Genomic DNA, 18,188 nt, shown 5'->3' with positions numbered 1-18,188 from the left:
TATATATCCCACGTATCTGATCCTCTAATAATTCTTTAACAAATATCCAACACCGGAGTCGGTTTTTCTCTTCGCTCATGTGATCCTCCCATAATTCTTTACGAATATCCGACGTCGAATTTGCCAAATTCAATTTCTTGATTTATTTCTCGCTTGATTTTTTTGCTTATAATCCTCTAAATCCTAACGTGGTTTTCCGGATGTTGTATGTCCGTAACTGTATATAGAAATATGTATATCTATACATAAATCCAAAAGTCGCAGTATCAAATTAAGGCACAGGTCCCAGTCGCAAAATAAAGTGCATTGAGCTAGGAAAAAAGGAGGAATTGTGAACGCAAAAGTCACACGGAAAAGCGCATGAGTTTATTTCTGAAAAACAAGAAAAAAGGCAACAGGAAATGTCAAAGCAACGGTTGAATAAACGATAATGTTTCAATTAAGTAGGTTTGGGCGAGAGTGGAGAAAGGCCAGTATACGTACGTACATACATACATACATTTTATAAACTGGCGTATAGCAAGAATTTCGCCTGCTGGGCGTACGCAAAACGGCGGACAACGACGAAGGGATCAATGTGCAACGCGCTACGTTGTACTAAAATTAAAAGTAAAAAACTTAGGGAAAGAAAGTGAAGAGAACGGATATGTGAAATCGCAGGGGATGGGTGGAAATGGAATGGGCTGTCGTTGAACGCTTTACGGACTGGCTACAGCTGTTTAAAATTAGGCAAGCAGATAGCAAGCAAAAACAAAGAAACCGAAAACAACAACAACAACAACAAACACCGCATATGGAAGTTTATTGAACTCAAGTGGGAAAAATTAAAAACCTCACATTAACGGGCAAAAAAAAAAAGAAAAACAAAAACGTAGTACCGAAAATAGAAAGCGTCAAAAGTGTGGGAAATTTTTAAGAGCGCAAAGCATGGTTTTTGATTTTTTTTTAGTTTCTAATATTAATTAAAGCAATAGGTTTTGGTAGGCGCTTTTGCTTTATTTAATGCTGTTGACAAGAATTTCATGAAATATATTTGACTACCTTTTTTAATGCATTTTCGGTTTGCATGCACTAATAAAAATTTAGTTTTGCCCGCCACTTCCCTCCAATAGTGCTGTCATCTCCGCTTCACTTGCTACCACTCGAAATCGACTTTTTGTATGAAAAATAACAACACTCTCGCCTGCTTCTTCTCGGCATTGCAATGCGCGTCGCCATATTGTCACCAAACATTTACTTGACACTTGATGCTTTGACAGTTTTGCACTACACTTAAGAAACGACTCGTGCCTGCTACGTTTTTTATATCGATGGACGCTAGTTTGGCGCGTATTGCAAAAGCTGTGCACTAGGGTGCGCTGAAAAAGTGGGATAGGAAAATTATGGTAACAAAAAAATGTTGTGTGTGGACCGCCAATTTATTTTTTGTAAGAAAAACAATAAACTTGGGAATTTTTCGCTAGGGTTGCCAGGTGGTCAAATTTAAAAGAAACAATTTTATTAAAAGTTTCAAATAGAAGAAGTTTGATTAAATTATTATGTGTTTTTTTGTTTTTCTTTCTTAAAATAACGCGCAAAATGTATACTACGGTGCGCCCAAAGTGTATGGTAGTAAAATTATGGTAACACAAATTTATTGGATTTGGGCCGCCTAATTTTGTTTTGTTTTAAGAAAAAAACAGGAACGGTTTGGAATTATTTTTCGCTAGGGTTGAGTGGTTAAATATTTTTTTGTTTTAAGTTTGAATTGAAAGAAGTTTGATTAAATTTTTATTATTTTTTAGGTTTGATTAGGTTAGCCAGGTTGCTTATGTAAGACAAGGCATTCTTAAAATAACTTGTGAGGATAGTAAAAAAAATTTCATTTATGGGAAAGTAACTTTAAGATTAAATCTTCCATGATTTCCATTAAAGTAGAGTAGAATGGGGTAAGATAGGTATGGGGGCACAATAGGTAGGTGGGGTTTTCGTCGCACCGTTTTTGCAGAGATCACTCGTCTTATGTGAATTGAATACGTGGTGGGGAACAACGTTCGCGACTGTCATTTCGGCCGTCACCATTGATTAGTTATCCTAGTTCTGGCGTCGTTTAGTTTTTTGTGAGCTTTTCTCCGACATAGCATTTTTTTTATTCTACGGTGCAGTGCATTTAATGTATTAGAGTGAGAGCCCGCGACGCCCAGACCTTCGTTAAATTATAAAAGTTGGAAATTTTTCTATATACGTCTCCTATACAGGTATAAGCAAACCCAGATTATTAAACCTAGGTCGCGGTGGCTTTGGCAGGTAACAGGTAGTAAAGGTGAGTAAAATTGAGTCTCAAATTTGTAATAGTATAAAGCTTAGTTTTTATACATTTCAACTTACAATCATATCAGAAACTGCCTCGTCCATTGGCGGACACTTAGGGCGGTAACAACCCCTCCCCAGACACCCTAACATTCTAATTATTTATAAATCTACTTTCGTCATAGTATAAAATCTAATTTTTATATATGTTATTCAGAGATCTATAAAAATAATGTTTTCACAATCCCCAGACAGTTTCGATGGTTCCCCTATCTTCCCAGACATAATGAAGTCCACTCCAGGCGTGAGCGCGATGAATATATATGTACGTTGGCGCGAGTGAAATAGTGCGATCTGTTCTCTAAATTTATCAAGAAAATTCATTATATACATTTATAACAGATAAAAAAAGTAAATTTTTAAAGGAGAACGCAGAAAAATTTTCATATTAACAAATTATTAAATCAACAATACAATAATGCGATTTTTATTGAGTCAAGAGGAGATCTACGAAAGTTGTAAATATCAATCGAAAATTTTTTCTAGTATTGTGCAGAAAAAAAAACGAAAAATCGACAGCTGATGTTAAAACTCTAGTAGTTTAAAGTTAAGAAGATAAATTTGTATGCATGTTAGTTTTACTGTAAGGAGAGAGAATAATTTAGATCGTAATTGAACCAATCGAAAAAGATTTCAATTATATTTATAATTATAGCCATTACAATACAAAGTAAAAATATAATGTGTCAAACATTATTATTAAATCAAAAAAAATATTTAATCAACTTCATCGTCCTCGTCGGTATCTCGATTATCTTCATCACCGCTACTCCATTCTGCGGATTTGTCCTCATGAATGTCATCGTCTTCATCAGCTTCTGTAATAATTAAAGCAAGTTAGAATAATTATGAATGGTTGATAATTTCTTCATAAACAGTGAACATTATAACATACCTGAAAAAGTTTGTAGAGAATCACTGACATAAGTAGGTAGCTGATCTCCTTCAAACCAATTAAAATGGTATTGATCATTTTCCAGTACCCAGCCATTATTTTCAGGTTTATGTGAAGTAGGTTTTCTTAAGTGAGTATTGTTCCAAATCGTACAAATATAATTAGCTCGTAAAAAATGCTGTAGTAGCTCATTTTCACAAGGTGGTAAACTGCTAGCATCAAAGTTTCTCAATTTTTTTCGATTGAAAGCCCCATTAATGTCGGAAACTTTGTATGAGTCTATAAACATCTGAACTCGAGCAGAATTGACATCAATTGCATTCCGAACATTATATACACTGCATATATATTTCTGAATACTATTGAAAATGTTCTTCTGTTCACTGCTGTCCTCTATTAACTTATTTTCGCCGAACTTTATAAAAGCTTTTTGGAATTCATCGTTTTTTTTAATAGTTTGTAAGGTCTTAGTTTTCCCTTTCTAAATAATGCCGGATTGTAATCGCACCCTGTTATTGCGTGGAAACCAGGCAAGCTTCGGCAAATGGATTCTCCTAACTGGGCGTGTATCTTTGTTAGATTCACGTACCTCACATTGTTTCCAGTATCCGTCAGCATCCAAATGGTCGAATAATTTTTAAGCGATGTAAATGACCAAGCATTATAGCGGCAATATCAGTGTCAACAGTTCGAATTACTATATTTGCTTCAAAGTTGTAATTACAGATATGAAATATAATTTTGGTATCAGCTTCCTCATGTTCCGGGCATGACAATTCTTCATTAATACCTGATAAAACTTTCCGGGAATCCTGAAAATAATGGCTGGGTACTGGAAAATGATCAATTCCATTTTAAATGGTTTGAAGGAGATCAGCTACCTACTTATGTCAGTGATTCTCTACAAACTTTTTCAGGTATGTTATAATGTTCACTGTTTATGAAGAAATTATCAACCATTCATAATTATTCTAACTTGCTTTAATTATTACAGAAGCTGATGAAGACGATGACATTCATGAGGACAAATCCGCAGAATGGAGTAGCGGTGATGAAGATAATCGAGATACCGACGAGGACGATGAAGTTGATTAAATATTTTTTTTGATTTAATAATAATGTTTGACACATTATATTTTTACTTTGTATTGTAATGGCTATAATTATAAATATAATTGAAATCTTTTTCGATTGGTTCAATTACGATCTAAATTATTCTCTCTCCTTACAGTAAAACTAACATGCATACAAATTTATCTTCTTAACTTTAAACTACTAGAATTTTAACATCAGCTGTCGATTTTTCGTTTTTTTTTCTGCACAATACTAGAAAAAATTTTCGATTGATATTTACAACTTTCGTAGATCTCCTCTTGACTCAATAAAAATCGCATTATTGTATTGTTGATTTAATAATTTGTTAATATGAAAATTTTTCTGCGTTCTCCTTTAAAAATTTACTTTTTTTATCTGTTATAAATGTATATAATGAATTTTCTTGATAAATTTAGAGAACAGATCGCACTATTTCACTCGCGCCAACGTACATATATATTCATCGCGCTCACGCCTGGAGTGGACTTCATTATGTCTGGGAAGATAGGGGAACCATCGAAACTGTCTGGGGATTGTGAAAACATTATTTTTATAGATCTCTGAATAACATATATAAAAATTAGATTTTATACTATGACGAAAGTAGATTTATAAATAATTAGAATGTTAGGGTGTCTGGGGAGGGGTTGTTACCGCCCTAAGTGTCCGCCAATGGACGAGGCAGTTTCTGATATGATTGTAAGTTGAAATGTATAAAAACTAAGCTTTATACTATTACAAATTTGAGACTCAATTTTACTCACCTTTACTACCTGTTACCTGCCAAAGCCACCGCGACCTAGGTTTAATAATCTGGGTTTGCTTATACCTGTATAGGAGACGTATATAGAAAAATTTCCAACTTTTATAATTTAACGAAGGTCTGGGCGTCGCGGGCTCTTAGTCTATATGTAAATATTTTTCAGGTGAGTTTTATTTTACGTAGAAAATAATGCTGAACACGAATAATGTGCCAGTTTTTTGATATTTTTGTTTTTTAGAAAAATATCGACACTAACATAAAACATGTGCTTGGGGGCACTATAGGTCAGCCGTCTGGGGCATTGTAGGTCACTACTTTTAATGGAATAAAATAAATTTTAATTGTTTTGGCAGCAAAATGGTGCGTAATTATGTGCGAAAAACGCCGAAACGAAGTGAAGAGGACGTAAAAAACGCAGTCGCGGCAGTCCGAGATCGCGCTAGTGTTCGATCAGCCTCTAAACAATTTAAAATCCCGTTCGAAACATTACGTGCTTGCGTGATGAATTAAAGAAAAATTCCTAACTTTTATAACATGTGCAGTGTTCATACTCTATAAATAAAGGTTAAAACGTTAATTTCCAAGCCATGTACATTGTTCTTTTCCCCTCACATATAGTGACCTATCGTGCCCCCCGATTTTGAAAATATCGAAAAAAAGACCCTTTGTCTTATTGAATGCAGCTTCCAAAATATTTAGCCAAACATAAGTCAGTATAACCAAAATGTTAGCAGATAAATAACCTTTCAAAATCTTGCTTATTTTTCAAAATCAATGCAAAAACACCGTAGCAAGAGCTCTTCAAAAAAAAATGACCTATCTTACCCCATTCTACTCTATTTATAAAATATCGAATGTTTTCGTGAAAATTGCTAATATAAATTCATCCTCAAACGACCAGCCACCTTCTTTCTTTGGTCAGTATCAAAAATAATATTTGGTAGTCGTTTTGGCACACATAAGTTAAACTGTAGATTAAACAGTGTGTGCCTTTTTGTTGTATTTGTTGTTGTTTTTCTTGTTGTAGAAGCAATAAAGGTACGGGGAATGCTGCTGGAGTGACAGTCCTTGGCTTCAAAAAAAATTATGACTGTCCTATGAATGCATTTAGAATGAAGTATAAAGTTCATATTAGATTCCACTCAGCTTATGATTCTTGCTTTTGTGTTATATCCTCTCATATATGCTGACAAATTCCAAAGGGTTTGGAGAGATGATCAAACAACGATGACCAGTTTTACGTCAGAAGGAATGCATATACTATTTGACTAATCCTTGTGTTTTACTTTACGATGACTCAGGTTTTAGTCATCAAAAGTAGCCAAAAAAAGTTCATTCAGTCGACAATCAGAAGCTTAGTCATCCAAATACTGACTGAGAATATAAAAAAAAATAAGAGAGTAACACAGTTTGACATAGTTTTTGCATCGTATTTCATAGAAACTATTTTTGTTAATATTGAAAATTTTTAAGGTACAGAAAATAAGACGCAAAGAAATTAAATAAAAAAAAATAGATATTTTTTTTCCATGAGGCAAATACAATTTTGAAGTGGAGGTCTTATAAGGCAGCGTTCTCGAATTATATTCAGCTGTCGGCTGCCTTCTATGTATACAAAATTTAAAAGCCAAAGATTTCAAAAATGTCTTCTTATTACTTCAGCTGATATAATTTCTTATACAATTGGAAGTGTGAAGAGTTTAGAAACGGGTGAAATTTACTTAAAAATAATTTGTAAATTTTTCCATACGAAATATTTTCTGTACAAAGACACCGCAAATTAGACAAGGATGATAGATTTATCAGGTTTGCACCTTAACTGTGGTAAAAAAGAAAATTGTGAAGGGCTGCCACGTCACTTAGGGTTTATGCAGCCAAATTTTGCACGATCATTTCGCATGTATTGACACACTCGTCCAATTAGTTGTTGTTCAGATGGCACCGAAACAATATGAGCGGAGATTGTGTCGATTTTTTCCGTATATCACTAACACAGTTGCACAATCATCTCACATGTATTCATTCGTCCCATCAGCCGTTGGTCAGGCGGCAACGAAGTGTCATTGGTTGATGTTTTTTTTTTAAATCACCAATACAATCTCAGTTTTTTTTGTAAACACATCATAAGTGGCACCAGCCCATCAGCTGATTCCGTCAAATTCGCTCAAAGCCGAATAACGGTCTGCTAAAAGCACACCTCAAAATCTTTTCACCATGGCCAACTATTTGGAATGATTTTTATATTTTACACCTATTTTTCACCAGAGAGCTACGTTGAATATTTTGACTTTTAAGAAAATATTTTTTTTTCACCCTACTCTTCTTCCTCTTTGCTTATTTTCTGCAATAACTGAGTTAGTCGTCCTCTATCTTTAGTATTGTCTGCTAATGTTTTCAGCGCGAAGCGAAAAATAGTATAGTTACTCAGTAACTTTTATACGAGTATCTCATCCACTTAACAGTTTCACTCGAAAGGTTGGGCCGTGTATACGTCGCATTATATCGACGTTGGCGTATTCGCAGGTAATTAAGCACTTATAGAACACAGGGCGATTCATATTAGGAATAACAGTGAAATATACGCTTTTATTTTTTGCAATGCCTACTCAATACATGGTTCGAAAGTATGGATACTTAGTCTACTTGTTATCGAACGAAAAGTATCGAGTATGTACAGTGAAGCCCCTCATTGGCGAACACTCATCGTCAGTCAGCTTTTGTCCGTCTAACAGAGGTATGCATTCAAAAGAGGGTAACTTCTTTCGATAAATGACTAAAAGAGGTGTCCATTAGGAGAGGTTACACTGTACTTGCATTTACTCAATAAAAGTCACGCACCAACCCATTCTGAAAAAAAAAAAAAACAATGAATAATTGGCGCGTAAACTTTGTTCAGGTGTTTCGCCGATCCTCCTCCTATTTTTGGTGTGCGTCTTGTTTTTATGAGGAGTTTAGAAATAGTACACTCGGAGGTTGGCCATTGCTTGCCGAGGGGCGACCGCTATTAGAAAAACTTTTTCTATTATTTGTGTTCATGTAAGGAGATTCGAACATACGCACTCCCGAATCAAACCCCTTTCTAATAAAGCGGTTGCAAAATTTTATGTGTCAAAAATATTTAAATTAACCAAAAAGAAAAAATTTAATACAAGAATTAAAATAAAAATTTATAATTTTCTCATCAATGAAATTTTGTTTTAGTTTTTGTGCGAAATTTTATAAAGTGGATTTTATAGAATGCGATAAGCGTTAAAGCAACTTATTTCGAAATTTTCATCAATTTTGCGTCATCACTGGGAGAGCTATGCATAGTGGCGCCTGAGGATATACTTCTTTTTTTTTTCTTTTTTTTTATATTTAAATTACAATAATATACATAAACATTGAATTGTTCAATACACTGGGCTGATCCAAAAAATCATGCAATTAATTTTAATTAAGTCGGAAAAATATAATTAAGCAACAATTTAAATTATTCCATTACCTCGAACTCAAAGCAATTCCTTCCTGCATTTTTGTACTGTTCAATAATGCGCTCAAATATTTTCATACATATACATATGAACACATCTACTTCTACTATATGAGACTTCCTCTTGCAGTGAAAATTTTGAAAAAATACTAAACCACATTCAATGGGCAATGAGAAGTAAAACAAGAATAACAAATATTGCCTTGCATTTGACTTTGCCTATCAATCAATAAACTCCCAACTGCCAGTAGTCGATTTTACTGCTTGGTCTCCTCTCAGTTTGTCGGTAAGTTTTTCTCTGTGCTCATCGTTAGCAACTGCATATGTAGTTGTTGCTGCAACAGTTTGTAGTCGCTTTTCAATTCGATTTGTATTTCCAACCATTTGCCGCTAGCTGAGAATCAAGCAAGTCATTGAGTCAGTCTGTTAGCATCTTCTAAATACAGACGCACATACATAAGTGCATGTATGAACAGATATATATTTATCAAGCAACACAGCACATTTGCCAAAAATACTTGCACGAGCTGAGGCAACAATCATCAAGCAGATACCCCAAAAATATCTGCACCTATTCATTCAGAAGCAGTTTTGTTTTTTTGAGCTTGTGTGTGCTCATTTAGTCTGACTGAGCGACTGTCGATTGTCGATTGCCATACTTTTGCATGCTGACTCTGGTGGTTGGTGGTGTTGGTGGCGACGGAAATTTGCCGCTAGCTAATGGGTACGCACGTATACATACATACATACATATGGTCATGCTAAAATACTTGTGTGTGTGTGTATATGGAGAGGGATTGAAAAAAGTTCGGCGTTTTCATTGAAGGAATTTTTCAATACATACCACAAATCCTTAAGAATTTTTTAAATTGTTTTTCTCTTGAGTGGACAACTCTCACATTATTAGCCTTTTACAATTTTCTCATAAGCGGACAACATTTTCAGTTCCTTCGTTGTCCGTTTAAAAGAGAGTACTTCTTGGTTTCGTCCACGCTACGCGTAGAGGTTGATGCAAAGAATTAGAGCTATCAAACATTGCTTATATGAACTATGATTTTATTCCTTTGGCTATACCGGCCCTCTAGACAACTAATTTTCGCACGAAATTACTGTTACTCTGTGGCGCTATCTCAAAAAAGAGCCCGATTATTCATCCTAAAAATTAAAATCGCTTCTGGATGCTTTGTATATCATCGATCTTCGGAATATTCGGGGAAAATGGGTTAACGAGGATAAATCAGAGCTCTGAAATAACCAAATTAAGCGTCAGGGTGACTGATAAGGTAATAACTAAGCTTAGCGCTCCAAAGATCATCGACCCATCTCACGAGATCCATATGTTTATTCATCTTAAGGGCCTAAATCGATTATGGATGTTTTATTCAGCATAAAAAATGATTTAACTAGGATAAATTACAGCTCTGAGATATGCCAATGACAGCGTTATGCTGACTAATAAGACGATTATTAAGTTTAGCGCTCCAAAGATCAACAAATTAATGGGTTGAGGTGAGGGGTAAGGCGTGCTATAACAAAACCTGCTATAACTGATCATTACTCAAAACTGTGTCCCTCCAAATTGTGGGTTCTCACAAAGTCGATTACACTTCTAATCGAAATGGCGTTGCCAGCAGCGTTTTCGAAAAAGATAAAAATTTATTCAAGCTCGCTACCATTCCGGAGAACGCATCAAACTATCAATCGTTTTCTCGCCAATTACCTGCGGGTTTTCCAACGCGCAAATGTGTTAATTTTGTTAGTTAAGAATATAACCGTCGTGTGCCGAGGCAAAAACACCACCGACAAAAAAAAGTAATGAAAATAAGGCCAAATTGTCCCTTCACAATTCGCACTGTCCTAAAAAGGCATTCATGACAAAGTCAATTGGACATTCTAAGCTTAAAATGCGAGATATTTTTTTACTAAATTCTCTGTGTCGGTGAAATGCCACCCACTGGCAGCCAAGGGCCAAAAAGAGACAACAGACAACAATTTAGGATTTAAAAAAGAAATCAGACATACATACATATATGTGGACAACCCTGTATACTCCCATTCGCTCGATATCGCCACACATTCCATTATCCCGCTGTGGAAATTGTAAATAAAATATCACCCATGCCATGCCGCCGATATGCCGTTGATTTTATGATTTTCTCATGCATTCCAAATTAATATCGCTCGTTAAACTCAACGACGGCAAATGTGTGTGAAATTTTTTCACAGTTTATCATAAGTGCGCATAGATACGCAAATTTTTATATTTGCTGTGTTTTTAATGTCAGCTGATGTCATTACACCATGTTTTTTATTGACTGGTTGCCAATTCAAAAATTGTTAAAATTGTTTATTAAAAAACAGTCTCCATAGTCTCCCGGGACAGAGATGCATAGAATGGATGTGGTGTTCCAGCGTATGGTGAAAGTAAGAACAAGAAAAGCTAACATTTAAACACTGCAACAAAATAATTTTTTCCCAAAATAATTTTTTTGTTTTCAAAATATTTTTTTTTTACATTTTTTTTTGTCTCAAAATAACATAGTTGTGTCAACGGAATATGTCAAAAAGGAGGAAGAGAGCGAGATATCTGCCTTACGCGGTATTTTAAGGTTTCGTCGAGAGTTGTTTTTAAAGCGAAGGTTAGGGCACAACAAGAGTAAGATTTTTACGACTGGGTTATAAAATAATTTCGCTATAATCGTATATGAAATACTGCAAGCATTCTTTTGGAATATATTTACTCTCTACTTGCTTTAGTTGTCAGGCTGCATGCGACTCGCCTCAGAGGAACTTGCGCCGATCAAAGTCTGAATTTACTATTCAGCGCGATATGTCATTGGTGGTGTTGAGGTAGGCGTCAAAGGACACTGCTGATAACTGCAATTTTTTTACTCAATTTGAGATCTTGTGCATTTACGGAACACATATCCATACATACATACATCTATAAAAAATATTAAATTTGTTTCTTCTGTTTTCTTATTTTTCATTTCTTTTTTTCTCTTCGTATGTTACCTAATAACTTCGAAATTATTCGGCTGACTGTTATCATCACCTATCTAAAAAGTTAAAACTAAAAATAATGTATTGTATTTAAATGGAATATAACCAAATGCAAAACTTTTGAGGAGCCTTTATTATGTAATTCTTTTAAGGGCTGCCACTTATCCAAAATGCGAACATTATTATAATAAATTAAATGAAAGAATTTATAACACATTATCACTGTGATATCATACAGAGGAAAACAAAGGAGGGAAGGACAGAATAGATGAGAATAAGGAAAAGGGGGCTTTATAAGGAAGAGTGGCGATCAAACGGTGGCTGATTACAATTGCGTTACCTGCTTTAGGTTAGGTTAGGTTAAGCGGTTGTCCTGTTAGACACACTCAGGCTCATTGGCCATTGTGATGCCGCGTGGGGAGCTTTCCCTATTTCTCCTAAAACCAGTGTGTACTTTTCAAAAATTTTAGAATACCTCCCCTTTCTGCGGAACTGAGATCTTCCAATTCGTTAAAATATTGTCTGTCTAGAATAGCAAATCTCCGTCCGGATAGAGCAGGACAATGGCACAGAAGGTGTAAGATTGTCTCTTCCTCTTCCTCATCAAGACAACTTCTACAGAAATCATGTGATTGCACACCCAGCCTTTGGGCGTGCCTACCTATTAGACATTGTCCCGTTATGACTGAAATCAGTGGGCTAAGACTGTGCTTATTTTGGCTTAGCAAAGATTCTGTGCGTTTAGCATTGAGAGTCGGCCACAGTTGATGGGCGATTTTGCAGGCGGTCTTTCGTTTGCTTTCCTTACGATTTCTTCAAGGATAAGTAGCTTACATGTTTGAAAGGGTATGCCTATGACATTGTCTATGTACTCATCGGTCAACTTGGTGCCGAGTCTCGCTAGTTCATCGGCTCTGCAGTTATCCTCAATATCGCGATCGCCAGGAACCCATATTATCATTAAGCTCAGCCATCTCATTAAGAGATGTACGGCATTTCATGGCTACCTTGGAGGTTATGGACTGTTTTAAGATGCTGATGAAATTTACGTCCCCACGACAGTCGGACCAACGACCCGGATTTATATCCGACCAAGGACTGTCTCTTCAGCATGTATGGGGAATAGTTATGCTGCTACAACAACAACAATTCATGAAATTTACCAGTTGTGATTTCTAAATGTGCTATATCCGCAAGTGTACCAAAAAAGTGAGAACCAAGATGCCTGAATCTTAGCCTGGCCAGAGCAGTACAGCTGAGGAGAAGGTGCTGGCTCATATGGCATAAAGTGATAAAATTTTTATTGAGGATTTTTAGTTATAGAGATTTGTACGCTAAGTACTATTCCAAAGTCACGTCCTATGACGAGTTCAAACCGGTTCTACGTACCAGTTTGATAAGATATTTCGAAGCAGTTTGAGAAATTTAATTTTAAGAGTTCTTTTAAATAAATAATAATTTTTTAGTATCAGCGCAGATAATACCCGTATTCTTTACCTGCAATCCATTTTTTAGCGACAAAATTACCCGAATACGCAAATCAGCTGTTCACTAATCCGCGTAACAACCGCCTGTCACGCTACAATTTTAAGCAGAGTAACCGCGATTAACGCCGCCTCTGTCTAGGCTTTAACATACATATTTTCAGTCGAAGTCGCCAGAGTGCACCATGCGCATTGCGAGCGCCGAATATTTACTTGCTTGAGCGGTGGGTTTTTTTCCGAAATTAAAACCACTACTATTCTACCTGAATGGCACACACATGCGTTAAGAAGCTGACATGCATACCTACCCACCTACTTCATACTCAACCTTCAACATTTTATTGTTGTATTTCATGGAAGAAGCAAACCGCATTTAGTTGTACCAAATTTAACCGTAAAGTTGGAGTTGCTGCAGATTGAGTTTTGTGTGAATTTCTTAACAAGAAAAACCCGAAACCCAGAAAATAATTTCCTTTGTATTACCTTTTCTACCAGAATTTCGGGCATAGACACCCACGTGTGCTTTTACTCTTTGGAAATGGAAATTGTGTTTGGGGTAGGTAACACGAATGCAAAAAAAAAATAAAGAGAGAATGTAGTGAATTGAATGTAAGAATTTATGATTTTCAATAAGCAAAGCATATCGCCTGTGCGCTAAGCGACTATGAGCAAAGTCGCTTGATCGTCGCTAAATTGTTGTTGCATTCACATATAAATTTTTCACTTCGGGAGCAGCGAAATTCTTTAGCGAGGGAGTGAAGTGGTGAATCGAACAAAATGTTATCTTAACAGTGTTAGCCATATCCAAAAAATAATTCAGGCATTCGTTAAGCGAAACATCGTCAACATAAAAATTATTGAACGGACTATAAAACTGCATAGCCGGATTTTTCTAAAAAATTTGACTAAAAAGTTTGAAATTTTGAAAAACATTTTTTTAATAAATTTGTTGGAATTGACTGTTCTCAATATTCGCAACTTTTTAAGCAAAATGTTTAGAAATATTTTTAATTTTTTCAATTTCAATATAATAAAGCTAAATTTTTTTATTAGGTTTTGTTTATGTTTTTTATTTATTTTTGTTTTTTATTTATTTCTTTTTTATTTATTTAAATTTTTTATTTACTTTATTTTATTTTATTTTTCCTATTTATTTATTTTTTCTTCTTATTTCTTTTTATTATATTTAGTAGTTTTTTTTATTTTATTTATTTGTTGCATACGATGTGAATTTTTGACAATGTTTTAATATCATTTTATTTTTATTTATTTTATTTTTTATTAATTTTTTTTATATGTTTATTTTTTTTATAATTTATTTCTTTTTTTATATATTTTTTTATTTATTTCCTTTTTTAATTTTTTTGTTTTCCTTTTTTATATTATTTTATTTTCTTTCTTATTTTTTTTTTTATTATTTTTTTTTCTTATTTATTTTCTTTTTTTATTAGTAATCATTTTATTTTATTTATGTATTTTGTTTTTTGTTGCATACGATGTGGATTTTTGACAATGTTTAAATTTCATTTTTTTTTATTTATTTATTTCATTTCTTTTTTTATATATATTTTTTCATTTATGTTTTTTTATTTAGTTTTGTTTTCTCCCTACGATGTTAAGCATTTTCTTCCATATAGCAGACTTCCGTGCATGTGCTCTAAAGGAACAAAATTCTTGTATTTATGTTTTTGTATTTAAATAAAACACTGGAAAATTTAGTTATTCAGCTGACCCACCCGTAGTAGTTAAAGAAATTGCCAAAAATTTATAAAAACAACATGAATTACCTTGTGCTCTTTTTGAACACCGAGAAATATTTATCACAATCACTGTCAAAGTTCGTTAAAATCTGGTGATTAAAAATACAACATTTCCCCATCAATTGCGGCGCATTCCATGCAAAGATCAACAGCTACAACAACAATTACAACTACAAGAAAACAAAAAATAAATACGTGACGCTGAATTTCGTGCTGTTTTAAAATACTTGCAATTTCGCAGGCGAACGACGACGAATAATCGTCACTCATCGATCGAAGCGCACATGCGCTGTACCATTTTGTATCTACATAGAACAGCAAAGAAGGCGACGAAAGAATTAAAAAAAAAAAATTAAATAAATGAAATAAAATAAAGAAGTAAGACACAACAAGTGATCTCGTAAATTTATGCTCACGATTAGCATTTCTTTCAAGCATTTTTAGTGCTGGTTGTGATTTATTAGTATTTTTTTCTTTGTGGGGTTTTTTTTGCTGCCTCTAAGTTGTTTTAATACACCAAAATAATTATAACAGCTTTAAAGCTGTGAGTATGGATTTTCGCTTGCTCTCTTAAGCTTTTCAATCTCTGGTTCTTTATCTGAAATCATCCAGGTGGGTTTTTAGCAGCCTGAGAATCATCGATATGTTGTTGTTATGGTTGTAGCAGCATAATAACCGGGTCGTTCCGGTATCGTTCTGGGAACGAGAACTATCGATATCGATAGCTATGGTTTAACAGAACAGCTGCGAATGGCAAACTGTGTTGACATTTCTGTTTATGTGTTGATATATAAGGTTTGGCAAGTTACCATAAATCGTTTAAGGTCAGAAGAACGTTTCCAAATTGTGAAAAGTTACTTTGGAAAAAAATCTGTATACAAAGTTCATAGGGCCTCTTCTTTTCGTCAAGAGTTAGCAAGTGGTGAATAGATGAAGTACTGGTAGAAATAAATATATGTTGGCAACGCGGGAAGGGAGCTGCCCTATATTACATGTGTTGGTAAGGCAGTGCGTCTAATGAGCTATAGCCATACTCGCTAGCAGCGATTCTTACCCTGTTGTTGCTTTCGCATACACATTTTTCGTCAAGTTAACTGAGCATAGGGAAGCGATTGGGGAAATGGCGAATAGAAGACGCCGAAATGTCGATTCGTCATCGTTCTCAACTTTTTGGCCTTTGTCCTTCGAGTGACTACGTGGAAAATTTTACGTAATTTTTTGGAAAAAGTAGTCAAAAATTGAACTGATCGAATGGAGCATGTCATTCGTGGCAGCGGCGGAGCTACGCCGGATATTTATGCAAAAATAGATGCCATGATTATCTACCAGATTTCAATTAAAGAAAAACATTGCAACAATATATCTCGTTTTTATTATTTTTTTTTTTTAGAATGTCTTCATTTTATTTTTTAACTTTTTTACGATTTAAAAATTATAATTTTATGATTTTAATTTGTTTAGATCTATTTTTTTTTCTTAATGAAATCGTCAGTAAGATTTGTTGATAAACTGACATTCATAGAAAATGAACTGATAAACAAATATCTGTCAAAGGCAAGGGAAATATCATTACCTCTAACAGAAAAATATTTATCACCAATATATTTAAAAATACTAAAAAATAATAATATGTTACATAAAAATAGTTAAGCAATATATTATCATAGGCGATACAATACTTACAACTTCAACGATGAAAATTTAGTTTATAACATTGATCAATTTATAGCCAAATAAATTATAGAAGTTTATTATACGTTATCTCCTTTTTAAGCCCTTTTTGGGAGAATATAAATAAGTTTTAAAATTATGCCAAAGACATTCCAAATAATAATGATAACCTATTGTATAATCAAAAGAAAAATAAGTTTTAACCTCCTAGATAAATACAAATGTATGTTAGGATAATGCTAAATAATCTAATTTTATCATAACTTTGTAAAAACCCTATGTTAAAATGATTTTGGGCAATAAATGAAATGAAATGAAATCTATTTTTTTCTAGCTACATTTATACATTTGGTTTTTTTATTTTTTCTTAGGGAGCAAAATGTATTAAAAAATGAGGCATAAACAGAAACAAAATCTAAAAAAGCAAAAAAAAAATGTATTAAAAAAATTAAATCTGACAAAATAAAAAGTAACAAAACAAAAAATAAGGTCTAATTTTTGATTCATATTTTATTTTGTTTTCGAATTCATATTTTAGATTTCTTTTAATCATATATTTACATTTTTTTTTAAATATTTTATATTTAAAATTTTTTTTTTGTTTTTGGTGCTCAGGCACATCTTAAATTCAATTTGGTAAATTCTTTGTTGATTCTTTCAATTTTTCACTTCGCTTCACTTTATATACTTTTTTTCCATTTTTTGTGCGCCGTATTTACGAAATGCAAAAAAGAAAACACACAGACAAGTTTCTTTGCTATTTTTGAAAATGAAAACAGACAGACGAATAGCGTTAAAATTTGTCGACTCTTGTGAAAAATTGCAGTGCTCAGTGGAAATTTGTGCGGCGCGGAAGACAAAAGTGCGAAAGAATAAATATTTCGTAGATTGTTGGAGGAAAAAAAGAACAACTGGTGCTAAGCCACAGATTTGTTAGTGCTAAGGCAGAATAAATGGAAATGCTTACAAATTGAAGTGAAAAATAGTTCTTAAATACAACAGCAACAAAAAATAAATAAAAAAAAGCATTCAACTACATATTCGTAGCTCCACTTGACATACATTTTTCTTTAAAAACAAAAATAACAAATTTTTGCGACCAACTCGAAAAAATATTTATTTATATTTTATTTCTTATACATAAATAGTGAAATCGAAGTTGCTACAAAAACAAAGAGAACAAAAATTATGCAAACCGCGCCGCCACAGCCACGCACCTATATTTAAACTGCTGACTTAAAAAATAATAAAAAATAAATAAACAAATTAAAACTAGGCGAAGATAATTCTAGAAAAAAAATATTTTTTGCATTATTTCGAAATGTTTTAAATAAATTGGTTTTTTTTGTAAGTTAAACCACAACTGTAAAGAAAATATTCGCGACATCGATATTATAAAAAGTCGGTCGGTTTTTTTTTTTCAATAATAAATAAATACTGCCTGCCCACCATCACAAATCATGTCCGCCGCCGCGTTGGGTTATTGGCCATCTTTGGCCACCACCGCCAAACTCAATAACGATTGGGAAATGCTGGACGGCAGCACTACGGCTAGCAACAATATTGAAAATAACGGCATTTTCAATAATTGCGACGAAAACAACAACAACAGCAGCTTTAATGACAGCAACGATTTTGTGACAAATGGCCAGCAACTGTTGAGAAATTGTAGGTTTTTACTAGTTAATATTGAAGG

At 33.8% G+C, this 18,188-nt stretch overlaps 1 protein-coding gene across 2 annotated transcripts in view; it reads left to right on the top strand.

The window, feature by feature from the left end:
* Nucleotides 1-18,188, top strand: part of LOC128858947 (serine/threonine-protein kinase minibrain) — a 133,263-nt gene that overhangs the window by 71,243 nt on the left and 43,832 nt on the right. The window contains exon 1 of one of the 2 annotated variants that reach the window (XM_054095559.1): nt 17,320-18,160. The exons of the other annotated variant lie outside the window; for it this stretch is intronic. Coding sequence (XP_053951534.1) covers nt 17,953-18,160 — 208 coding nt within the window. The 5' untranslated portion in view covers nt 17,320-17,952. Of the gene's footprint in view, nt 1-17,319; nt 18,161-18,188 lie in introns of those variants that run through there. 2 annotated transcript variants of the gene reach the window in all.

This window comes from Anastrepha ludens, chromosome 3 (assembly GCF_028408465.1).
Source record: "Anastrepha ludens isolate Willacy chromosome 3, idAnaLude1.1, whole genome shotgun sequence".
Classification (NCBI taxonomy): domain Eukaryota; kingdom Metazoa; phylum Arthropoda; class Insecta; order Diptera; family Tephritidae; genus Anastrepha; species Anastrepha ludens.
Note: the sequence above shows the minus strand (reverse complement) of the source record. Positions and strands in the feature narration are given on the sequence as shown.